Source organism: Drosophila mauritiana, chromosome 3R, assembly GCF_004382145.1.
Source record: "Drosophila mauritiana strain mau12 chromosome 3R, ASM438214v1, whole genome shotgun sequence".
In the NCBI taxonomy this organism is placed as follows: domain Eukaryota; kingdom Metazoa; phylum Arthropoda; class Insecta; order Diptera; family Drosophilidae; genus Drosophila; species Drosophila mauritiana.
Genome location: NC_046670.1, coordinates 2,386,145 through 2,413,540, shown reverse-complemented (window position 1 = coordinate 2,413,540; position 27,396 = coordinate 2,386,145). Strand labels below are relative to the sequence as shown.

Here is a 27,396-nt window from a genome sequence, read left to right as displayed (position 1 = left end):
TAAAACTGGGTAAGCAAGAACAAAATCTGAAATTACCACTTTTCTATCTCACAGACCCAGAGACCTGGTGCTCAATCCCTTTAGCAAACCCATCATTAGGCCAGAAAAGCCCGAAGAAGTGCTCGGCCATCGGAGGAGCAAGCCATAAAAACTCCTATTGGCCGCATGATTAATGGCTGGAAATTCATTTCCGCAGGAGAGGCCAAGCAGAGGGTATCGCAGATACTTGTATCCCCGAGATTCGTGGATCTCTCATCTCGCATTCAAATGCGGATGCGGGACGAGCGATTCGCAGCCGTATCTTTCGTGTATCTGGCGCACACTTCCTGGAAAGCGGCCGCAAACAAAATGTATCTGCAGGTAGCTAGGGTGAAACTAAGAACCAACATGTGAAAACCGCTCCGTGTGTGTGTTTGTCGGCGATTCTCCGGCGCGCCATAAGCTGGAAATTACTGTAAATCAGCAAATCAGGTCATTAGATACATTAATCTCGACAGCATGGACAATTTATGCTAAATTATAGCGTGCCAGGCGAGACGCAGGCGCTGCCAGATACATTTCATCCACAGCCTGTAATCCCTTGGATACTTTGGCCAAACGAGCGCACCATCTGCAGAGAGCGTTTTGTACGTTTGCATTGGAGGTGCACGCAGAGAAATTGTAAATCTAGTAGGGAGGAATACCCAAGAGCCTTCTCCAGATGAGTTATTACATTTTCAACAGGCACTGTGTTAGCCACCAGGAAAGGCCAAACAAAAGTTAACACGCACACTTAAGTGTTTAGCTAAAAAGTACTGTAATAGCACAATATTAAGGTTCGGTTCGAAGCTTACCAGTATAAAATGTTATATTTTTATAAAATGATACTAGTTTTTGCGAGTGTGCTTCGGTCGACAGGTGCTGCCCTCATAACGATATCCAAGCAAAACAAGAACGAAAACAATTTGTTTAAATGTATTGCGCCCGCATCGGCGGCAACTAAATATGGATATGGACACGAGGGCAAGGGCGGCAAAACAACCCCCATATGCCAACTGAGGAGAGGGTTCCCTGCCCAGCACCCGCTATTCCATACCCCTTCCCGCTTCCGCCCGCGAGTATTTAATAACTGGAACTCGAAACTGCAATCAAATTGGCCAAATGCAGCTCAACCGGGAAACTTTGAGTCGCAGCATATTAAATGTCTCGAAAATGTGTAGCCCAAGTGGAAGAAATTGCAATGCCAAAATCGGAAAAAATGCGAAGGGGGAAGAGGGAATGCTCTTACGAAATTTAATATTATAAATACCTGGAATCAGGCAGGGGTATTTGTTCATATTCTTGGGCGTTTAGGACATCAAAGGCAGAGCTTGTTTAGCGAAACAGGATCCTTACGTTACTTTGATTTTTACGCGAGCAATGAATTATTTCCTCTTAATATAAAGGCGTTAATCGTGCCAAAACTTACTAAACACGTTTTCCCCTTTTCTATTATGATGCACTTTAGAACCAGTTTTCGTCGGACCGATCAATAAGGATTCCTTCCGGCTCGGAATCTGCTTTTGAATGCATCACATTTAACACAACCCTCTGTTTCTCTGCTCTAATCTTATTAAACTCGAAAACTGAACCTTAATTATAGGGATATAAAAATACAGGCCCCTAGTCCTTTGAAAAATGTCCCTACAGTTAATAGCTTGTTCCTAAGCAAAGTACACCTTTAGCTCAGAGAATGACCATGTTCTGAATAATAAATGCTAAATTACAATACATACATACATGATTCAGGACTTCCCAAAGCAATACCCATTAGTTAGTTTATCCAGATAAGGGCTCCCCTATTCTTTTTCAATGCGAAACGAAAATAAAGTCTACCGTCATACCCTCACCAAAAACAAAGTGCATATAAATTGCTTACTAATTGGATCCGTGGAGCACCCTTATGAGGCAAGACCTGATGTACGCTTTTGATGGTTTTTTTCGTCACTTTCCGCCGGCGGCATTTTCAAGACAACGTTTTCTTTTTTTTAACATTTTGTATTGCCTCTGCGTAAGAATATCGTAATTGTTGTAAAATGCTGGCTATATAATGCGAATACTGCCAACAGTCTGGGGAGTGTTTGGAGTGTTTAAGTGAATCTGTTATTATTTGGGAATTATTTAAAATATATGCTCTGAAGTGGCCCTAACTCAGAACGGCGCTTCGGGCTCCAAAATCGCGTGCATTTTTGTTTGCACTTTATTCACTTGGGGAGTGGCTAGGATAATGGGGCTTTGTAGTCTTATCACGGCTGGCATAAACCATTGGCAACGCGAATTTTTTTGGGGCAGACATCAAAGGGCGATTCAGATTTCAGGAAAGAAAGACTGAAACATGGAAACCAGCCTAATTCATATTTTAGACTTCTTGGTAAGACAATTAGAAATACTTTCGTAATAATAAAATTAAACCACGTCATTCCGAATTCATCTATATAATAATGAACAGTAAATAAAAAACTAAACGCTTCGTAAAATACCTATTAAAAAACGTCCATCTGAAACCCATTATCGAAACCGTTATGACGAAGTCTTCTTCTCTGGGCTTGTGATTACGATCTGCAAATTGGCCCGCCGACAAATTTGAAGATCATTTTTGGCTGGCTCAAAAGGCAACTGGATTGAATATATGGTATTTATACGTGGAATTCCTGAAATGCCCAGAGACATAACTATAATTGCTTGCCCAAGTGGTCGCTTTAGGTTTTTGCCTCGCAGTATGTTGCTTTGTTTTTGAGAACCCCAACTTGAACGACATTCCGGTGTCCGGTTCATCAAAAGTATTTCAGCGGAATCCGTTTAATAGCATTTCCAATAAAAAACATGATGCGAGAAATAAGCGGTAGAAAAAGTAGAGGAATCCATCCTCCCAGAAACAAGAGAACTATAATAAAATTCCAAATCGTATAACTGCAATTTCTCGAACCCTGGCCAACCCCGTTTGAGTTCCCTTCTTTTGGCCATCCCTTCCGGCGATCAAAGGTCAGGTTAATTATGCATTTGCCAGCTGACTGCCAACTGGAGACGAGAAAGGGAACGCATCGTTTCGGGAGTCAAATGCTCCGCATTCCCGGCAATTAGTTGCATAATTTCGAGCGACGGAAAAGGAGACGGGAAAAATAATTGAAATTGTTTATAACTCGATGGCAATCGAAATTGGACGGCAGCGAGACAATGGAAATGAATAATTCCCGAAGGGCTATTAAAAACATGCCGAAGGAGCAGCTTCCAAAAGCGGCAACAGCCCATGATGCCATGATGAATCACAGGAATGAGCGGGCCGTTCGCTTTCAGGGAAAATCAAAATGCACACAATACATTATGAAGCAACTATGGATCGCTTCTGCGAAAGCCGGCGATACCAAGATACTCGTACATTTTAAAATCTTAAACCGAAGCTCCGCAGTGCGACTGCCAGCAACCATAAAAAGGTATTTAGCAATTTAGATTCACTCGACGTGCACGCCGTCCCCATCGCCATCCCCATCGCCATCTACATCGCCATTGCCATCCGAAGTCCATGTCTGAGGACGCTCCTGATGGTGCTGCTGCTGTTGCGCAGTGGATGTTGCCGATGTGCCTGTTGCTGCGGTGGATGTTGCTGCCGCGCTGCTGCTGTTCCTGGCAGAGTATCGCTCGCCGATCTGGCTGATTGCAGCTGGAGGGGATCCGATCAGTGATGCCCACTGAGATCTATTAAGCACGCTGTGAGTCATGAAGCGAAATGGAGTTACGGCTGCCAGCTCTAGGCATACAGTATGATTATTGAAGAATTTAAAGAAGATACATGGTAACCAGGCAGTAAGATACTTTCTAAAAGAAGATATATCTAAGAAATACTTAGGGGAGCGAATTTTGAAATCGCTTTCTCATTAACTACCAGCAGAATAGCTTGAGATACACAAAGAGTGGTTTGAACAATTATCGATGTTTTGGAAATCTTATAACTTGACCACATTAATACAATAGACAAAAGTTTGCAACAGTTTGAAATGCATTCTTCTTCAAAATCCAGCTTGTTTGGCGGTAAAGCGGTCGAGCGGGCAACGCTGAACGGACTGAGGTGCATGCATCAGAGGGAAACAAGGACCGCTGGCCGGAAAAAAATGAATTGCTTAGCGCTTGCCCAAAATGGTCCATGGCATAAATTCCGAATGGGAAACGCATCAATCAACGGGCAGGCTCTTGCACCGAGGAGCTGCTGAGCTGGTGAACTGGTGAGCTGGTGAGCCGGGTAGCCAGCGTTCGTGATGATATTGCCGTGGAGATTAGACGGCGACAGCACAGCAACTGCGGCAATGGCAGCCAAAATTAAATAAGAAGAGATAACAACTAGGCACGGCCCGAGAATTCGAGAGTAAGAGAGTACGTGGAACCGCAAACAGAAAAGAACAGAACAGGATGGTCGTAGGAGGAGGGGAGGGCGGGAGGCATGAGATCCGGGCCCAGAACAAATAGTCATCGTTGTCATGCCCAAGCGGATTAGCCTACCTCGCCGGGCTGCGCCGTGCCTCTTTGCCTGCCTCGTCGGCAGCGTCGTCTTACCTGCGGAACTGGACGTGGAACAGCCATGGCACAGCAACTGCCGCTCCCCTGAGCCGGCTAAAAATTTACGATTTTAGCACAGATTGTAAAGTAAATTTTCCTGTTTTTATTTCGAATTAACAAGCGGACCAGACAAACAGACAGCCAACTGCAGCGGAGGGAGCAAGAGGGACACACAGAAATGGGCTGCCCAATCGCTCTGCTCGATCAAGAGATACCCTACACACAGATGCCTCAAAAAGGTTCATCCTTGGGTCTTAGAAAGGATTTTTTCAAACACCTACTAGCACGTTATAAGTAATTTAATTTCCAAGCTCGTTTTCTATCAGTAATTTATTTATGTATAGAACTTGTTTTATTTTACGTTCTTATTGAATCATAGTGACATATGGTAGGATTACGAACATCACAGGTTTTTTCCTGTAAGTGTACCTATACTAGGATTTCAATGAGAAATCCAAACCGAAGAATTCTGCCGCAAAGTGTAGTTTTTAGAATGGCATATACGCCTAACCCCCAGCGAGTAGCGGGTATAAAAAACGAAAGTTTCGTGCAGACGTCGGGGAATAGAAGCGACGAAACACAGAACACAGTCTTCTTGGGAAGAAGCCATGCAGCGCAACCGGTCGCAGTCGGGATCAGTTGCCGGCCTAGCGGTTACTTAATAATGCAAACAGGTTTCACCGTACAGGCCGACCGGGCCGGGGAGAACGGATCGGGAGGACAGTGACTTGGACTTCAGCAGGAGAAAGGCAGTTGAGTTATGGATTCGATATGCCAGAAGGGAAGAAAAGAAGGCAGTCCGGGCAGCAGGGCGATGCACCAGGCAAATATAAAAGGAGACGATGACAGAGATTAGAGGAACAGGAAATGTGGGCTGGACCGATTTAATGAGTGAATGCCAGATCCCAAGACTGACGATCAAAGGAATGACCTGGGGACAAACAAGCATCCTGAATGTTATCATAGAGCTGCCCTAAAATAATACAAATTATACATTTCACTGCTCCCGAGTGCGATAGTCGATCGTTGCCCCGATACAAAGAAACTCACTCTGTCTATGGTTTACGATACGGGACTGCATTAACTATGATAACTATAACCTTATCCTATCACTAGAATTTATACTTACAAGTTATACTTGCAATTTAACGGAAATTAATAGTATTTTGAGCAGTTTTGAAAACATAAAGGGCGCATTTAAGGCATTTCAACGCCTCTTTTAATCTGCATTCAACCAACCCCACTTGAGTGAACCATTGTCTGTCTGGAATTTCTAATTTCGTAGTTTTCTATGCCACTTCTGGCATTGTCGTCGTCGTGGCAGTTGTCGTTTTGCCTGTTGCCCCTCTTGGCCAATTTCGTTCGTTCTGGCCGTTCGCTTGGGTTGGGGTTGAGCCATAGGCTCACCAGCAGAGCGACTGGCCCGCTAATTCGAGCAGTTCGGTAATTTCCAAATTGGCGGCCCGTAATCAAACTGTAATGCGGCCGACTCGTCATTAAGCACGCAAGCAGCAACAACACGGCAGCAACATCAAACCAGAAAGCAACTAAAGGCAGCAAAAAGCTGAAAAAAAGCACCGCACAGCATACAACAGAGCAGAAATAAGCACACAAAGGGAGGCACGAGTGCAAAGCTGGCAGCAACAACATCATCACATCCAAAAGCCATACAAATAATACGGCGGAAGCACCACCAGTAAAGAAAAGGCTTAAAAGCAGCAGCAACAACACCATAGAAGTGGCCACAAAGCTACAGCACCATGGTGGCAATATTAACCCAAACCAGACTCCCAAAAGCATCCACAATCACAGATGCAATGCAGACAAATCATTAACAAAACCATGGCAACATCAGTAGGAAGCCAGGAAATAATTAAGGCTATCAACAATAGTATCAATTATCTTGTATGCATACACCTTTTATTTTTTAGAATAATTAGCATATAATACGAATTATTAGTTTTTTAGTAGACATTTAGCAGCATTACTTTTACTTTTTGAATTAAAAGATATGCTTCAATGCCAATCCGCCACATGGGTTTTCGTTTTACTTGCACATCGACTAGCAACAACACTCAAATGCAATGGCAACTTGACAGCAACAACTTCCAGTCCCACAACAACAACAGCTGCAACAGCGATTCCAACAAACATATGCTTTGAGAAAAAAAAAACAACAAAAAATATGTACCAAGAGAGACAGACAGACTCACCAACACACTCGCACGCGGACACACCTCCCCAAACAACAAAACAGCTGATTTGTTATCAGCAGTTGCTGAATGAGCCCCACAGAGCGAGCCACTCTCTCGGAGCAACAACAAAATGGGGGGAAAAAAACGACGCCAACGGCGGCTGCTATGGCAACGACCTTCCTTATTTATTACAATGTGTGTAATTCCCAGCCGCTTTCTCACTCTCTCTCGCTCTCTCGCTGTGTGTGTGCGAGCGAGACAGTGCCCTTTCCTGACTTAAATTGCCCATTTTTTAATGCAGAAATGTTTAATATCGCTGTCTGTTTGAGTTTTTGCAATTCGTTTTCCTTTTTTGGCCTGCAGAAAGGCTCTCAGTGCGCAGTTTAGCTTTCGTATTCCAAAACCGGAGAGGTTCTTGGGGTATTTGTTGTATTGTTATATTTAGGAACTATGTACATATGTGTGTGCGAAGGTGCGTTGCAGAGGATTTTGTGGCAATTGTGTGCAGATCTTATTTATTCTGCTTCTGTTGATATTATATGGGTTTTAATTTTCAGCGATGTACCAAAGTGCTCAGAAATATATAAGTAAAAAAGAACCCATTCCCATTTGAACCAGGTGATGCTGATAGATTTATTCAACTCCTCGTTTTTAGTGCGACTCAATTAGCTCTCAACTCGCAGTTAACCCCTTTAGAGCCCATCCGCTTTTACGACCCCATAAAGCTGCTCCCAAAAAAGCGTTTGCCGTAAAAAATTAAAGCACTAAAACTGTTAAAGAAATCGTATTACAAAATAATGTGCGCTCTCTCGCTCTTTTCTCGCCTCTCCGTCTCTCTCTGTCTCGACCAAAGCAGTTGTAAAGATGGCCGCCGTGTAGTAACATGGCTGAATGTGTACCACACACACACACGCACGCACAGAGCGGTCACAGAGAGAGACAGGGAGAGCGAGAGAGAGCGGCCATTGAATGCAACTTATATAGGAAAGCAACAATAACAATGCCTCTGCGCTCGTCTCCTGCGACTGTGTGTGTGCTGAATACGTCACGGAACATCAGCTGTGCCGAACAGCAGGTAGGCGTCGGCAGAATGGAGCGACGTCGACGTTTCGAGTCAGTCGCTTCAAAGAGCTCGATTCGTGCGGACATCGGAAGAGATATAGCGTGGTCTATGGCACGTAATTAACGTAGAAGAGAGTTAAGAAGAGTCAACGTCGCGTCGAAGGTGAACACGCAGTTAAGGCCAAAAAAGAAACGCAACTGTGGCCAATTGTGATACGAAAACTAAGCAAATCGGCCTGACAATCAACAAAAACAAGAAAAGCAAAGCCTACACACAGGCGTAGGCGTCTGGCCAACAGCTGTTTTTCGTGCGCGCTCCGTATTCAGCAAACTCGCTGCGCTTACAAACGTCGGCAGAGACAGCGGCAGAGAAGCAAGCGGCGGCAGCAAAACTACAAAACAGAAACTACAATTCAGATCGCGTTTTTCTTCGGAGTGGATGAGACGTTCGTTCGGCAGTTCTATTGCGCATAGAACTAACAAGTTACCTACTCCGCGAACTCACCCCCGCGAGAAAAGAAGAGAACAGAACATAACCGAATGAAAAGAAGACAAGGAGTAGCTAAGAAGCAACGGTTAAGTTAGCCAGCGAAAACGGGCAAAAAGACTGAAAACACACGTGGATTGTTCACTCACCCCGACACGCGCACCCACTCGCACTCACACTCACCCAGCAGCTCCAACTGTTCGCTGCATTTATGTAAAACCAAACAAAGACTGATTAAAACGCTAATAAATATACAATAAACGTAACGAAACAAAGTTAAACACGCGAACAGCAGCTAATATTATACGGGTTAAAGCGAATTCCAAAGCAAAGCAAACACACATATGGATTAAGGTTCCTCCTATCTCAAAACACAAAAACAAAAACAAAAGCAACAACCAACTCACGGATTACCTGCAGCGGCAAATTTACCGTTAGCCGCTCTTTTTGGATTACCAGTGCCAATAAAACCACAAAAGTGAATTTTTTCGAAAGTGAAGAAGCGAAAAACGCCCGCAAAATGCTAAAAATCTAAATCAAAGTAAATAAGCAAACCAAAAGCGAATTCTGTGTTACCGAAACGAGAGCAAAAGCTAAAAGAGCCCCTGAAAACAGCAATGACGATGGCCGCCTGTTATGCCAACTACGACATGTCGTCCCTGTCGCACGGCATGTCGGCCCTGTCCGCCCTGCAGCAGCAACAGCAGCAGCAGCAGCAACAGCAGCAGCACAGCCAGACGCAGCAGCAGCATCACCACCAGCAGCAGCAGCAACACATGTACCACGCCGCCGTGGCTGCCCACCAGCAGCAGTTGCTGCAACAGCAGCAGCAGCAGCAACACCACCGCCATCACCACCAGCCCGCCAACACCAGCAGCAGCAGCAACACGCGCCACAGCCATGCGGCGGCGACCCAAACGCAGGTCGCCGCCGCCGTTGCCAACAGCAGACAACAACAACAACAGCAACAACAGCAGCAGCAGCAACAGACTGCCAGCAGCAACAGCAACACAGCGCCCGCTCCATCGCCGCAGAAGGACTACAGCATCCCGCTGCACGTGGACTGCAGCGTGGAGTACGAGCTGCCCAACCAGCCCAAGCCGCCGGCGGGCCAGAGGGTGGAGCCCCTGCTGATGATCCACCCGTGCTACTTCCGCAAGATGGAGTCGCAGCGGCGCAGCCCGTTCGTGAACAACATGCATGCGACCGCGCGGGCGGTGAGCAGCAGTTCGCTGAGCAGCGGAGCGGCCCTGGGCGGAGGCGGAAGCGGTGCGGCGGTGGCCACGGCGCCCAGCAGTAGTGCCGCGCGACGTGGAGCCCGGGCGGCCACGAGTGCCCAGCAGCAGCAACAACAGCAGCAACGCTACCAACAGCAACAGCAGCAACTGCGGCAGCAACACCAGCAAATGTCGCAGATGTCGCAGCAGGCCCACTATCCGCAGCAACAGTCTAGTCTGGTCCGCCAGCAGCAGCAGCAGCACCAGCAGCAGCAGCAGCAACAGCAGCAGCAACGTGCCAGCAGCAACCAAAGCCAACGCCAAAGCCAAAGTCAGAGCCAGAGCCATGCAGCCAACTCAGCGGCAGCAGCTGCGGCACAGGCCTCGATAGCCGCCGCGGCCGCCGGCCAGTGGGATCAGCTGGCTGCGCTGGCCGCCCGCACCGCCCTCACGCCCCACCACATGCTGCATCCCCACAGCCACTATGCGGCCAAGGGCAGTGGCGGCGGGGCAGGGGGCGGCAAGCGGGACGCCATGATCTCCGGCAGCTACGGACAGACGGCGGTCGCCTCGGGGAAGCTGCAGCAGTCGCAGGTGCAACAGCAGCAGCCACAGCAGCAACAGCAACACTGCCTGCCTCCGCCGCCGTGGGACGCGACGTCCATGCTGATGGACCGCTCGCCGATGGCCACAGTTCCTAGCAATTATCAGGCCGGCCCTGACACCAATCCCATGCGCCTCTACTCGGCCACGCCCACCGCCGGAGCGGCCACGGGCGGGTCGGCGTCGGTGGGCGGAGGCGGGGCGGTGAGCGGTGCGGGGGCGACGGGAGCAGTGAACACGGCCACCGACAAGCTGAGCGGAAAGTACCGCCAGTACTTGCGGTCTCAGCGGATGCACCCGTACGCGGCGGCCGCCTCGCTCAACTTGGCAGCCGCCGCCGCTGCCGCCGGCCAGACCTCGTTTGTGCCGTTCAGTTCGGCGGCCACGGCGGTGGCGGCCACGCCCACATTCCAGCACCTGCCGCAGATCTCCTGCTACAACGTGTGATGCAGCACCAGCAGCAGCAGCAGCAACCAGGACAACGGCAACATCAGCAGCAGCAACAGCAGCAGCAACTTGCAACACATGAGACAGGCGCCTACCAAGTACGCGTCGATGAAATAGCCGCCTCAAGGAATAACCAATAGATCCTCCCCTAAACAGTACTATATATACACACCCCTCAAAGCTTTTAGAATCAAAAGTAATTAACTCTAAAAATAATAAGAGATGAAACTAAATTCTGTCTAGCTGCTATGAGAAATTGTTGTCCGACGGTGAGAAAAGAGGAAATGAGCGATCTTTTTTTCTTTTAGTAATGGTAGTAATTGATAAACGATACAAAAACAAACAACAAAAAAATGCAAACTATTGTAGTGATATTTGTTATAAAATAATTTTAGTAATTAATTTAATTTAAATTAAACAAACAACAAGAAACAACAGCAACCGCTCTGTGTAAGCCAACAACATAAACAATAACAACTGCAACAACAACAACTGCAACAACAACGGCAGCAACATCCAACCAAACAATTGCTAAAAGTTATACATACGCATATTTAATTACAAATCAACAAAATGTTACAACAACCATTTACCGAAAGAATACGAAAATATGAAAGCAAAATTATTACCGAACGATGGAGAGAGAAGAGTAAAGCAGAAAAAAGCAACACAAAAATACGAATAAAAATTATTCAAAATTATGCAACGTAATTTGAAGCGAGATATGCAAAAATTAAGTAAATTGTGTTTTCAATTAACGTAGCGAGCGAGAAAAGCATAGTTCAAGTGATTTGGCCGCGGCGAGGAAAACTCCCCTTGCCGTCGGCTTTTGTGGCCAACTTTTCACACTTCCCACCACCGCACCGACTCCTCTTTCTGTTCGCCTTGATTCGATTTTCATCTTCGCTCCCTTCGTTCCCTCATTCTGCTCCGCCCCATGTCTCCTCCGCTGCGGTGAGCCGTGATTGATTATTGTCATTGATGGAGGACCGGGCAGCGGGTTGGGGTGACCGCGGCGCACAGGGGTCCCTCGCTAATGACGAACCGTTGAGCTGCGACGAATTTCGAAAACTTGGTCTTCGATTTATGGCTTGAAATTTCACTCTTAATATCTTATACTTAGATCAAATGACAAATATTTGACACACTATGATATCGAAAGATGTTCATCTCCACTTTATGTACATATATGTGTTCCACGACGTCGGTTTATTTCGCTTGTTCGCCTTTGTTTCCGATTAGAAGTTCAAATACGTTCTTGTTCACGCCACCAGCGCCTCACTGTACTTACTTTCAAAGACCAGCATTCTCGAAGTTCATTCGTTACAGCGGTATAATGAAACTGCCTTTGCCTGTGGCTCTGCTTGAATTTCCCCTACTTTCCGCACAATTCAGTGCTTAGGCTCCACATTTAGTCTTTGTTGCCAGTTGAAAACGCAGCAAAATCTAATGGTTTCGAGTGGCCAGGAAACGCGAGATGTTATCAGCTGAAATTGTTTTAGCTCGGCCCCAAGGTCCCTCGGGAAAGTGTGTGCTTTCATTATTGATTGCACGGCGAGGCGATTGGCGCGGTTCCATGGGAATTGCTGGGTTCCGGGAAGCAAATAGCTGATTAATTTATGCATGGCAAGGAAAACCCGCTGAGGATTCAGCGCGCCATTAAGCCTATCGTCGAATTAATTAAGCCAAAAAAAGAGTTTTCAACTGAAACGAACGACATCCGCTGCCGGGGAACCGGCACTGACTCATCTGGCCGCTTTAGGCTGCCCTACATCCAAACAAGTTCGAATCTACTCCACGACCATGCGGTCGCAATCCACTCGAGCTTCAGCAAGGAAAGACGTCAGGTCCAATTGGAGAACGGCGGAACCATTGCAGGAATTTGTGGGACCAGTTTGGATAGTCGAAGAAATGGCCAGACCACATATGAATCCATAACTTACTCAACATACCAGCCATTTCCTTGGGAAAAACAGGGGAGCGCCACTTTTATTCATCTGCTGTGAATTGCTTAGTAACCTTAAACACATTTATAAATGAATCTGATTTTGAGCACATTTGTATTTCTCCATCCATTCACCAGCATCTGTTGCAAGAAACCTTAGAAATCACTCTCCACTGGCCACTTTCCATAGAAAGTAGTCCCGCCTGCACGCCCAATCTAAACAAGGCACTGCTTCCTGAATGGTGCCGCACTCTCCGCGGGATCCATCTATTCACTTATTCAATTCATATTAAATTGGTCGTAGATTAGAGACGGAAAAATATTTCAATTGCCGCCGGCGGCATTCACACAAGTGTAATTAAAATATACTAGAGATCCCATCCAGCTCCAGCTGACAGCGTCGGTTGTTTGTTTTCATTTCGTTTGAGCAATCAACTATCAGCTGCTGGGGCCATTTGCATGCGCCTGGGTGAGTGATGGCCCCTCTAACCGCCGGCCCCACCGCCCCAATTCGAATGCGAGGTCATCGCCATTGTCGTCACTCATCCGCCCCGTTGCCGCGTTAGGCAGGTGCCGCTCAGCTCGGATCGTCTCGTCTCGTCTGGCATTACTAAGCTGCACTTTGGATTCACACTCGCATCTGATTTGATTACGGTTCCATGTGTGGGCATCGCAGATAATGGCCGGTCCCTCGAGTGCCAAACTTGAGTGCTTTCGTTACTCGACACATTTCCCCTGGTCTGAAAATGAGCTCAGTGATCAAGTGGTAACTTCGAGGGCTGTTAGTTTTGTGTTTTTTTGTGGATTATCTTACTGCAGGGATTGTGGTACCCGCTTAGATTCCCCAGTTAGTTTTTCAACAAACTCGGACTACGTCCATGTTGCACATGGGTACAATTTCAGTAGAGATTGGTAATAGGGGCATACTTAATTGCCATTCCATACTATAATTACGTAGGGCCACTTTAACTCGCAAATGGACTGTTATAGTCGGGAGCCTCGAGTTCCTTATCAGCGATTCCCACATAAAGATTTAATTAGAACTTAGAAAACAATTCGAATGAATTCCACTTAGGAGTTAGCAGGTGACTCAATTGACTCGGCGCTGCGAAACGCGAGTTCCGATGTCCATATTCGATTAGCCGCTTAGTCCGACCGAATGCAGGCCTTTTGGAGCGGGATAGGTCAACTAAAAGGTTTTCTCCTCTAATTGACTTTATTTAGAAGTGTTTTTTTATTTGCCGTCGAGCGGGAAACAGCTGCCATTTAAAAGTCATCAACGGATAAATAAACCCAATAATGGCCGGCAGTGCAAACAAAAAGCCGAGTTATACATAAACCGAAGCGGCGGAGGAAAAACAAATGCAAATAAAAGGCATGAAAAACAGAATCACCCAGTTGCAAGAGTGGTTTATTTTTAAATTCCACTCGTACTGCCACTGCCACACAAAAGTAACCAAGCTGCTCGAACCGAAATGACGCAAAGCGCATCAAGCGAAGTCCACGCCGGGCATAAAAAGAGTAACCCAAAACCAAGTGGAAGCGGCGTCGACGGTTGTCAAGCGCCGAAAATAAATATAAAATAATTCGGAGCAGAAACACAGCGTCGGAAGCTGTCTAACCAAACATTGTCTGGTTCGTGGGCGGGGGCGCTGGTGGGCGTGGCAGGGGGCTAAGTGGCAGCCACAAAAGAAGCAAAAAAAAAAATGGGAAAAGGCGGAGGACACTCGCGTTGAGGCTGGTCATAAAGCTGATAGAATGGAGGAGACTCCACACCACTCCACTCCAGTCCACTCCACTCCCAGACTTCAGGCATCAGATGCTTCGGAGACCCCGCGGACTCCGATTTCAGAGCCGGGCAACCGGTTTTGTCGTCATCGCGTTTTTATGCCTCGTCGTTTTGCTCGCTTTTTTGGGTCAAACTCAATCTGCTGGCAAGCGCGCTACATCATTTCTGACATAATTAAAACATTTTTAGCGGGCACAAGCAGAAAGAGGAGGGAAATACAGAAAAAAGTCATTTAAATATTTTCTAGGCTTTCGGTAATTATCATGCCTGTTTCCCAGCGCGCTGATAGCTACAGTCATAATTTAAGTGTAAAAGTAAATATATATGCATACATACCTATTTATGCCAAATGATGATGGAAAGGAAGGAAGGGAGTTGGGGAGGTCCGCCAGCGACAGTATTAATAAGCTTTAATTAAAAATATAACAGATCAGATAAAAACGAATGCAAACATATACGTATGTATTAAATTGTCAGGCGGTAGCTGTAACTAATTAGCATTATTTATATGCATGAATGCGCAGCGCGGAGTGAGATAGACGGCGGGATTTGAGCAGCGGCTTTAAATAAATTAAAAAATAAATTATTAATTAAAAAGGCAAATTAATGGCACTTAATTGACCCGCTCTCGCCACTTCCCCCCGCGGACTACAAGCCAAATACGAAATTATAGGAATTGTTGTGCGCGGAAATATGCAAATGCCAAGCCCCAAAAACAGCTTACCAAACTATAAATAATTAAGCTCACAAAATGGGAATTTCGAATCTTTCCATCCCCGCTTAGTTGCTAGACTTTGGCTGAATTGCGCTGAGTCAGCGGACTGGATGATGTCAAAAGCGATTTGTCATTGATTTCTAATTCCATATTGTGGCTCACATAATCCCGCCTAAACCTCCATTTTAGCGCAATTGTGAAAGCTTTTGGCTGGCCCAGAAGTAGCTAAAAAAGTCATTGCGAGCCGAGCCAAATCACTTGGCCGCCTTCGAACTGGCCAAGAGAGCAGGGGGAGGGGGAGTAGGCAGTTGGCAGTTGGCAACAGAGAGGAAGGTCAAATGGCTTTCAAGCGGCATTAAGCCTATGGAACACGAAAGCCAACTTGAACTACAAACTTTAGACTTGGCCAAGCGACAAGCAAACATGACAACGTGTAAAACTAGTTAGCTAGCGCAAAATATCTAAAGATAAACAACTCAAAAGCACTTACACACACAGAAAACAATTAAAAGCATTAACGCTTAGAGCTGCCTAAGTGCAGCGCCACCTCGGTACAGTGCGTTTCAAGGCTGTAGGGCCGCTTTACTGGCCGGCCATTGCTGCGAGCTCCAAGTAAAACGCCCCTACAGCAGCCATCGGCCAGCCCGCCGATACCAACGTTGTATACCCTGTAATTAAACTATTCGTTTTCTTCTCATTTCATTTCGAAACGCACTGTTCCGCCTTGATTTCCATTGGAAGTGCAGGGCGGGAGGAGCGGTACATAAGGAAAACTATTAGGTAAACCAACTCGAAAGACAATGTAACAGTTGAAGCTATGAATTAGATGGTAAGCCTCGTGAGTTGGCTCAGATTGAGATTGTAAATACAGGGGGAAGTGGTTCGGGGGAAGAAGCCATTCGACGTGTCTGGGTAGTTAAACTCCACTTCACTCCACTCCACTCGAAACTGGGTCTCCAGACGAGACACGAACGGACCCAAATAAATGGGGAACGAGCTGCCAGCACACACGTACGAATACCATTATATATTTAACTACACTAAGTACATAAACTTGCATTAGCCAACCGTATTGTGACTTACAACAAACCAATAGAAATCGAAATCCGAAACAAAAACAAAAGCCAGCGAGTAAGCGAAATTAGCCAGCTAAACAAATTGATACAAAGATCTATATAGCATACCTTACCATATTCGCCTGTGCCGCAGCGTAACCACTATCTAGGCCATCAGCAAATTAAATATGTACCGTAATAAATATGCAATCCATCCGATATTTGGTGGGAATGGCTATAGCCGTAGCTGCAAAATCCGATTACTTATGAATGTGAAGGGACAACAGTTTTCACACATATGTAGCTCTATGTACAGAGGTGGTCAAAAGTATTTACACAACGAGCTTTTTTTTCAATTGTCAACTAATTGAAAAAAAAGCTCGTTGTGTAAATACTTTTGACCACCTCTGTATATTTACTCTGCTGTGAACACAACTACTTGCCACTCAATTCACTGGAAGTCCCCATTACATCCGCTTCTTTTGACCGCCGCAAAGTATATGGCTAGCATAGGATATAATCTGCCCAAACTGCCAAGACATCGACTCTCCAAGCCAGGCAAATTTGTTAAGTTAGAGAACAACTTCGTGGCATTATGATCGGACTTAAGTTGCCTCAGTTTTCGCCTTGCGTGTGTAGATATTTAATAATAATGAGCGACTATTATTGTTTCCCGGCAGGTATCATACATATGTGTGTTTCAATGTGATAGTAGTTTTATTCATAATTATTGTGCATCGTACTTTGAATAATGTACGAAATCCAACTGCATACTCCAACAAGATGACTAGCCACTTTTTGCACAACACAGCTGAACATTTGCATTAATTATGATATGTTGTAGGCACCCAAACAACTCACATCATAGCCTCTAATGGACGATATTAACGTTTCAGTTCCGATTGAGCCAAACAACTTTCATGTAAATTATTTAGATCCATACCCGAACGAATGGAAAACCGAAAAAAAGCAACTTATAAATATATAATATAGCGATGTAAAGCTGTAGAGCGGAATAAATTTGTAGCATATTATGAATATAAAGGAATTATAATAATACTGGGCTGCATGCGTAAGAAAAACCCAAAGAACAACTGAACCGAACACAATAAAAATGCAAATTAATTGAATATTAATTTGAGCAACTTGAATAAACTCGAGTGCGTTTTGCTGGCATGGGGGTTTGTAACTGTGATCAAGGGAAGGGACTTCGCCCGGGAACACACTTCCCTCCATGGAGATGGTGGCATGAAATATCACCTCACGTATTTGTCATTGTTGCGCGGCCTTCGGCCCAGCTATTTACCACCCACCCCCCCGGCTATTTGTGCCACACTATCAGCACTCACGGGGCTCATGTTTCAAATGTGGATTTCCAGGGCTCATAATTCAAGCGAGGCGGACTGAACTCAACACCGCAGTGAAGTGCTTTTCACAATCATCCGGGCTCAGATGATGGGGCAAGTTGCAGCAGTTCCCCAAAACAGACGTCAATTGGTCTCAGGCGAGGCAATTAAAATCGCTTTAAAAATAATTCGAAATAACCTGCTACGCCCACGAAATCGCAAATACACACAAGGCCCGTGTGTGTGCGAGTGGAAAATAATTAAAATATTTCAAATAGTTGTGCGTGGCGCGTCTTTTAATGAGCCAGCGCGCTGAAAATGCTTTTCCTTGAATTTTTCATTGAATTTCCGCCGAATAAAATGAGTCCGACGAAACCAAAGCAGACAAATAATAAACAAACGAATCCCATTCGAATTGGAAACGAGCATTGAGAATTAAATGAAACAAAGTGCAAAAGTTAAATAAATTATAATTTATGTTTATTGAGCGATGTGTCAGTCGATTTTTGTGTCTTTTTATGGCCTGCGCAACAACAAAAGTATCTGTATTCGTATTCGTATTTGTATCTGCTTGTGTTGCTGTTGCTTTTGCTGTAACTGCGTCCATGAGGTTGAGGCATTTATGACTTGTCATATACATATTTGCTTTTTTTGGGGCCACACTGTGCCTGTGTAGGAAGCCATAAATTGTGGCATATACTTAGAGATACTTTCCCACATGTATACATACACATAGTTTGCATCTGCGTCTGTATCTGTATCTGATGGCTGTGCCATATCTGTATCTCGACTGTATCTGCTGTATGCTATCTGCCGTTTGCCCCCCGCTAGTTGCGCTGCATTTGTTTGCCGGCCGCCTGTTCATTGTTTTGCCATTGACAATAGTCGAAGGCGAGGAAACCCTAGAGCCTCGGATGAGTAATGATTGCAGGCCAGGCATTCCACCTAATGGCCGGCCCTCTCCCTTTTCCGACTGCCTGCGGGCAGCTTAGAGGCCTGGAAGCCAGCAGATCCCAACTGAGACGCACCGATCCAATCCACATCCTAGACACTCCTCACCATGCCCGAGTCCATGCCATCTTCATTGCTCAGTCGCCTGTTGTGCCAGAGATACACGGCAAAAAACTAAAATTTGGTGATAGCCTTACACTATTCAATCTACCACTCTTATTCTTATACGACTATGCCCAAGTTAGTAGATACTTCACATACTTGTGCTTTGCTTTCTTTGATAAAGTATTTACACTTGACTTGATTTTACACATAAATTATAATTTGTTGGTTGGTTTGGACTTACAAACATCCGTACAACAATCCCCGCTTTTTTTCTCTTTGTGTAAACACCAAATAGTGCACCCAGCTATCGCTTGTATCTACGGCCAAATTATACACATCGAGAGATTTATTACACGGCGACTGAATGGGCGACCCGTCAAATGAGTTTTTCAGCGTAATTACCGCGCGTCACAAAAATGTTTATATGGCCAAATTCGAGCAGTAAAAAAATGGGAAACGAAATAAAATTAAGCGCTCTCGCGCAGACAGCGGACCATGTGGGCACAAGTATTATTATTATTATTATTACGAGTATTATATGGCTTTTATGGCCGCCTGAAGTCTCAGTTTTTGTCGCGTTGTTTTTGATTATCGGCCGATAAAGCGGCAACGGGGAAATGTGAAAAGTATCTGTGAGGAGGTCCGGGTGCAGGCCTTCTTCCCCTCATCCCCTCATCCCCTCTTCCCCTGCCGCCTCGTGACTGGGCCCAGTTTGCAATGTTAATTGCACTTCGGCCACGTTAATCATTTATGAATGGTGGTGGTTCGCCGACCCAAAAAATAACAATAACGATGATACACTGAAGAACTGAGCCACCTTAATGGCTAAAAAAGACGAGCAGAGACGGACAGAAGTTAGATAGATTGCCGCAACAGAACATAATGAGATACGCGTTAATTGTTTATGCGTTAATTAAGATTTCTTTCATTCGGATGGGTCCGGCGAGTACGAATGCGTAACGCTCCACAGTGCCGGATTTTGGTAATTAAGGAACGCGGCAGCTCCGCTGAATCGATTGCTGATTGACTGGACAAAGGCGTCCGTCCAGATGGTGCCCAGGTAGCTTAGGTAGTAGCAAGTACCAAACACATGATCCAGATAGCTCGAACGCAGCTCGTGGATTTTGAGACCCGAGTTCTCGCGCTCCGTTTCACAAACTTTCCCATCGCGAGCTGATAATCCGCTTTTAATGATTTCAATTTATCGAAGACAGCTATTATAGCATGATTTATAGGTATTCTCGATGCCAGCACATAAATTTAATACACTAGAAATCCTAGAAATTTCATGTCAAGCTATTTTATGTCTGCTTTTTGTAGCCTTCGAAACGAGGTATATTTTTCCAGTCAGTATGTTTTGTTAGAGGAAAGATATAGTACATCAATTTATGTCCAATGAGAAACGCACTGAGAGTGCATGTAAAATAGCGTATCATTTTGATGGAAGTCCAAGTTCTGATCTGATGATTTATTATATGTATATGTACATTTCCAACTAATCGTCACCTATCTTCGAGCGTTATTTTCTAACCCGATATTCCAGTTAAAAGAGCTGTCCGGGTCGGTATCTGCCGATGCAAGCGGAGCGCTGGAAGAGTAGAAATGTTAATCAAATCAAGTTCGGCGGCGTCAACAATTACAACACGATCCGGGGAGCGAGTCCGATTGCTATCGGATTAGCATCATCTTGTCACGATTCCCCGGACTGCGGTTCGATTCGCTCGAATGCAAAACTCACACTTCCATTCCAGTCCCCGGAGCTGGAGCCAATTTCGTGTCAAATCTGGCCATGTGTCATTATCCGAGTGTGTTTGCGTTGGCTTTAATGGGACGTGTTTTTCTTGTAATCGTTAATCTGGCATTTGCACTTAATTAAAAGCATTTTAGCTATTATTAACGCCGTTTGTTTTCGTTTCCATTATGTTATTTCCTCGCATGTGTATTTGCCTATGGCGGCGGCGGACCTGCGTGACTCGGACGCGACTCCCTCCAGGCTCTGATTTTGGTATCCCGTCCCGACCCGTCTCGTGATTTTCCAGTTTGGCATGTCCATATAGCGCGCTGGGGTTTTATTTGAGTTGTTATTTCGAGAACTCGTTAATATCAATTTGCCTGAAACCGTTAATTGATTTTGCAATGAGCAAATATTGCGCCATTCCCCCACCCAGACCAGTCCACTGGTATTGATGTTATTCGCATTCGCTCAGATGGAATTTCTTTAGAAATATGCAAATGTTTCACTGATTCACTGCTTCATTTCAGACCAATTAATACGCTTACTTAATTATTTACAGCAAGCTGTTCGATAAGTTTTATCGTCGCGCGACGACTTTCTCGAAATTAGCGAAATCGCTCACGTCTCTGGATCAGTTGGGATCGCCTAAGTGCGTTAATAAAATCGCGTGACGCTCGATCAGCACAGCACTCCCCGCGATATTGGAGCCCAGTCTAATGAGTTTGGCCAACACTTGGCACCCCCGAAACTAATAAATAACTCGGCATTAGCACACACGTCACACGGCTGGCTCCTCCGCGCACGAAAATCGAGAAACGCCGGGGGAGTAAATGAATTCATAAACAATTTTTACCTGCACTGCAAGAAGCTATCCGCAGCTGGATTTAGCTTATCTGGCCGATGGCCGGAGCACGTGAGTTATTATCGACACTATTCTGGCCATTGACGTGACTTATGGACGCCGGTGGGTGGGGGTGGGGGTGGGTGCTGGGGCCGAGCTGCTGACCACATGCAAAGATGGGAAAGAATTCCGCGATAGCGAACCTTGTGACACGATTGCAGAGCTATTTGTTCTCCGAAGCACCAGATACAGATACAGTATCTGGCCAGTCACGTATTACACTTCAAATTGGCGTGCTGAGTGGGAGGCTATCACTTGACATGGTGTTCTGGTGTATGCGGAGTTGGATTTCCCTAATCGCGAGCAGGTTTCTCAATTTACAAAATCCTACAACTTACACTAACCAACTCAATTTGTATAGATCTCTGGTAAGAATACATAAATGAACGTACTAGTGAAACAGATGAACGAACGAGTTCATAATATATTAGACTCTCTTAATAGCATAATAGTACTCAAATGATCATAGGTGTTTCACCCATACTACGTTTTTCTTAAGTCCAATGGCATTAACTGAAAATATTAGGGCAATCGCAGTCGAGCTTTTGTAACTCAACATGGCAATTGAAGCCTAACAAGTAGCCCATTGTTCAGACTTAGCGTAAGTTAAAATGCAGCTCAATCAAAAAGATTGCTGACATCTCGGAGTCATTGTTTCACCTGCTTTATAGAGGCAACTCTGCTCGGCCGGATACATATTCCACTCGAAACCTATTACATCAAATTAAAACTGCTATTTTCTAAAGAATTAGCCCCTTTGTGTGTGTGGGGTCTATATAATTAAATTATGAATGCTTTATGTGGCAAGTTTATTGTTCGCCTTTATGGCGCGCCTCTCATAAAAAAGGGGCTTTGTTGGCTGTGTTCTTGAGCGGATCCGATCCCCTCCACCCGACCAAACCGGTTCGGGCCACTGCGAAAACACACAAATTTTGGACTTAATTCCAAAGTGAATGAATCCAATCTATACTCGTACGCACCACACACAACAATCAGGCTCTAATGAATGCCAACGAACAAGAGAATAAAAATATTTTTAGGCATTGCATTATCTGGGCACGGGAAAACAATATAATATAATCATAAAAATGATACGTTGAACTGAGGCCGGCCAGGCCGGCAAATGAATCGAGTACATAAATAATTTATTAAATTACAAAAACGTTTTCGGAATTGCTCGGTGCGGTGCAGGCCCAGTCGGATTTCGGCCATTATGCCTTAAATTATGGCCTCATTGTTCGCCTCCAGTTATACAAACCCCTGATTACATTTATGTGTGTGCTATGTGCTGCAGCTTATATTTTTGTTCGAACTGGCGATAATCGGCGCAAAGCTTGCGTCGCATTTCGCCGGGTAATCTAATTTATGGCATTTTTCTAAAGATTAATTGTAGTTTCGCCCAGCTTCAGAGTGGGCCAGTGCATCAAATTACGCATGCCGGCGAAAACAAAACGTATTTATAATGCAAATGCCGAGACCAAAACGGCGGAAAATCGTAAAACCATCGGGAGTCCGAGCCACCTTTCCCGACTGAGCTGACTGAGTGGATTACTTGACTGACTTGGCTGAGTTGGCTGACTGACTGGGCTGAGTTGGGTCTTTTGATATGCTAATTTGGCCCGCAAACGTTTGTTTTAATTAAGTTTCCCAGTTGTCGCCGGCGTGCCCAGGCATACAAAGAAATCCACTTGGGCCCAGACTCGCAGGCAGACCCAAAGGGCCTCGACTGCGCTTCGATTTGAATTTCAAAAATAAGTTTTCGTCATTTATTCCGGTATTGTTTTCGTCTCTGCCCTCCGCCCTCCGCCCTCTGTCCTCTGCCCTCATCCATCTGCTCTTGGACTAATCATTATGCGCGCGCCAGTTTCACATTGTGGGCCACTGGGCCGCTCTTTGGGCCTGGGTCCAAAGCCACTGCGGCCAGAGGGTTTAATGTATGCGAAATCATAATCATTAATAAAAGCCATTTAATGTGGTCTTCTGTGAAGCCGGGACTTTTCAGCTTGCTCACTTTGGGTTGGCAATAACGACTGCGCAAGTGGTGGTCACCTTCGAGGATAGAGTTTTTTGCTTGAATCGCTTTAAGGGCGCATGTTTGACTCACCTTGACTCACAGCTGTGGTATTAATTCGCATTTATGAAACATTTGGCTTAATTAGTGAATTAGTTCAACACTATTCAGATACTCATGATATACGAATTTCTGTCGAACCTGATAATATATTATGTTAGTTATGTGCTTTACATGAACTGCTTTTCTGCCGCTTTTTCGCACCTAAGCGAGTTCCCATGGGGTCTAACTCCCATTCGGGAGGTTTAGAGGTTCAGGCTGACACTGAGGGTCGCCCGAGCACCTGACCACCTGACCACCACTGCCGGGAAAGGGGGAATTCCAGGAATGGAATTCCAACGAAGCACTGTTTCTTGCTGCTCTTTAATTGATTTGCCACCCAATGAGCGGCTCGCAATTAACCCACGGCGGCCCCAAAAGCCACTTCAAAGGTCCACCGTCCGCTGGGTGATTAAGCACAAAGGCTCCCCGTCCCTCCCGTCACCGTGACCGCCCGATTCTCCGATTTGGGTACGGACTGGGGGCCCCGAGCGCTAGAATCGATAGCGATATCTTCGACGTGATCGCTGCCTGGCTGCTTGCCTGCAGGCGACTTTGTTGCAGCCGGACAGATTGAGATCTCGCTCTGCTGGCGATTATATTTATTCCCGACTAATTAAAAGCAATGGAGGAGTATGGAGTCCATAAATTAGACGAGCATTCCTGGGTGCGCGAGCACCAGACCCTTTCCGATAAGCGTGCACATAGCTCTCTAGCCCTCTAGACCTGCCCACACGGGGCAGTCTACAATCTGATCATGAGCTGTCCCATAAATCTAGGCATTGCCAAGCGGCTAAGTGAAACAGCGAAACAGTAAAACCCGAATTCATCTGACGCGGGACAAGCAAACACAATTAAGTCGGTCCGTCAGCTCGTAAATCTGATACACCCCCAACGGACCACGCCCCTCGTTCGTCGCCACCCACCTGCTCAGCCTCCCGTCCGTCTAACGTAATTTTCGAATGCCTGTCGAAATTATCAAATGAAAAGTATCTTAATTAATTACTGATTCCGAGGGAACAGAAACGAGACCCACGATTGAATGACAGTTTTACGATTCCGACTGGCTAAATACCCTCGTGGACTGAAAATATTGTTAAATACAATAGTTCGCGCGATTATATACAATCTCTAAGTACTGCGTTTCATAAAAGATTGATTTTGAAAGCCATGTTCTAAAAATAGGTTGAGCCCACTCATAATTTGTAGATATGCCGCAAACCGGAAACTAAAATAAAGGGTGCAATCTCCGCTTCAGATTGGATTCAGATTCGTCGTCCACAACTCACCAAAACTTATCAAGGGTATGAACTGGGTATGAACTGCCACTATCTCGACCGGCTGACGCAGCAGTCTACGTGAATGGCGACTTAGTTGAGTGGTTCGTAATATCGGTCAAAAGCCGCAATTGCGCCCAAGTGTGATTAAGCAAAGGAACTTGCTCCGCCCCGCCCCGCCCCATCTCATTTATAACTGGGCCTAGTAAACGTGAAGTATTTCCAGCCGCTTATCGCTATTTTCGTTTTGTGGGCTTTTTAACTCATTTATTTTACTTACCAGCGACAGCATTTCGGTTTCGATTCGAACGCCTTCGTTTGCGGCATTTCAATTTCAAGTGGATTGTTTAGGGATTTATGACACTGATAACTGGTCAAGTGTTCCAATCCCAAACCGCTTTCCCATCCACACACCCTTTCCTCTTCCCTGGTCTGTCTGGTATACGAAGCCTCAACTTTAAACTCCACTTTACATGACTGGAGCACGTCACAGCTGGGATTGATTGGAGGACGTGGGCCGAAAGTCGTTGGCCATCGAAGGTGGGGCAATCCGGGGTACAATGTAACGCCGCTCATGGTTTTCTGTATCTTTTCTAAGGCAGCTGATTCCCACTCATTCTCAATAAAAAACACAATAGAACTCCAACTTACGATGCCTCAAATTTGTCTTTAGATAAACTTCGTCTTATAAAAGAATATTCACATCTTCTTTGGGAAAGAACTTTCCAATTTCAATCGAAGAGGCACCCTACAGATACTTTATGATAGCTCAAAATACTAAAGTTGGCTATAATGGTGCTCAACAAGTTCTAAAATTCGTATTTCGTAATTATTTATGAGCTATTTATAATTATTTATTGGAATAAGAATGCGGTCTACAGTAAAAATATATGGTTCCGATCCAGAAGAGTTTAATTAAATTCCTCAGAGGTTATATTGTTTTGAATCAGAAACATTCAAAGTATATATGGTATATTCTTAATCAGTACCAACGTCTGTCCGTCTGTCCTTCTGTTCCTACGCAAGGTAGTGTCTCAGTTATGAAGTCATGTGTTCTTATTGGTTACAAAATAGTGTTTCGATCATATATAACTTTAGTTTTAGTTTCATTAGACGACTTTAAATCTAATTAAATAAATAATAAAAATAATAAATACATATATGCACTGCAAAGGTATATAAGCTTCGGCTTGCCCAAGCTAACTTCCTCCCTGTTAAGATTGCTTTTGGACCGAAATCGATAATCTCGAGGGCTACTCGCCTTGAAGAGCTCCACTTTTATAACTTCCCCGGGAACTGCCCAACAACCGTCTGATTTAATATTCCGAAAGTCCATATATGGTATGTACGTTGTGCGAGGGGATCAAATGTGCGCCCAATAAAATGATTCGGGAGAAGTTTGACACTCCGCAGTCTCATGGCCATAATCGTAATTGTTTACTGCCCCGCAGATGCCAGTTGGACCTGATTATTTGCCAGCTGCTTTAATTTATGAAATAACAGGCACATGGAGTCGAAGGAACTGATCGGATCGGAGCGAACCCAACCGAACCGAACTGACCGAAATGGAACCCTACCCTATCCCCATGATTACGCATCGCGTTTGGGGAATCTATAAATGCTTTTTCGTCCGTCATATTTCGCGCCATGACTGATGATTGTACCAGACACTTGAGGAGCTATAATTGTTGGTGCTTTTTTTCCTTTTTCATTTTTACCACTTGAGCACTTTTGTCAATATCATTTGGTGGGCATCGTAAAGATTGCAAAAGTCCACTTCAGGCTGTGGAGAGCCATTGTGCCCTCATCTTGAGGTTTTAGCCTTTTTTTTCCATTTTAGGGCCCGCTACTCTGGCTTATTTCTGTGTTGCTGCCAGTCAAGTAGTCAATTTGTTTTGTGTTGAGTGTTTTATTAATTAAAGTGCTTAACTCACTATGGCTATGGCTATTGCTATGATGGCTATCCCTGTGGCTGTGGCTGTGGCTCTGTGCTGCAGTTGTTGTTTGCGTTTTGCTGCCTCCCATAAATCATGATTCCGGACGCTGGCTGCTAATTAAAAAATAAAACAAGCAAGTAACTTTGGCGCGACATTTAAGCCCTTTTAATGAAAATTAATGCGGCTTAGTTGCGGGCCCCTGCACCCTGTGTTTAACCCCCTGCTGCCCCGCCCAAGCGCCTGCCCGCCGAAGGTCGCCGCTCCATAAATAAAAGTTTCCGCCCGGCGACAGCCGCCCCACTTGGGCCCCGAATTGGAGGCCTAATGATTTATGCAGGAGCACAGCTTCGAGCCCCGGCTCCACCTGCCCGCTCCACTGACCACTCCAGCTATTTGCATTAAGATTTCATTCGAACTGCGCCTCGCCGCTGCTGCGCTTATCAGGCAGCGGGTTAAGTCGCCAGTTTTATGTTTTTGTTGTCTTGTTTTTATGACACATTTTCCCAAGGGGCTGATAAGGGGTTTATAGTTGCCCACGGGGGAGTCGGATATTTGGCAATGTTTGTTTAAGGTCGTAAAGCGAAAGCCCGACTGCGAGCCTTTAAATATTTTAATCACCTTTAATTTATGGCAGAGCGGTCCCCGTTCGCCGCCCCAGTGACTCAATGGGCCCGGCTCACCTCCCTCCCAGCTTGGCCAGAACGCTACCCAGTGCTTTTCCCTTCCCCTGCTTCCTTCAGCAAGGCAGCCAGCCGGCTGGAAATTGGCATCGGATCGGATCGTATCTACTGGAAGTACGACTGCTCTCGCTGCCGGCTCTTTTTAATTTGGTTTTTAATCAATAGTTTGTCGGCCGCAGCGAGCATGAATATTTATTAGGCCTCCCCTCTTTTTTTCGGGGCGTCGTTCATTTTTATAAATCAAAGAAATGGGAATTTATGCGATGCTCTAAA

The 27,396-nt window shown here is 45.4% G+C and overlaps 1 protein-coding gene across 1 annotated transcript; it reads left to right on the top strand.

Annotated features, from left to right (window-relative positions):
* The first annotated feature begins 7,873 nt into the window (after positions 1-7,873).
* LOC117142800 (centrosomal and chromosomal factor) lies at positions 7,874-10,675 on the top strand. Its single transcript, XM_033307007.1, has one exon. It carries the CDS (start codon positions 8,928-8,930, stop codon positions 10,575-10,577), a length of 1,650 nt encoding a protein of 549 aa, XP_033162898.1. The 5' UTR covers positions 7,874-8,927; the 3' UTR covers positions 10,578-10,675.
* Positions 10,676-27,396: the final 16,721 nt, after the last annotated feature.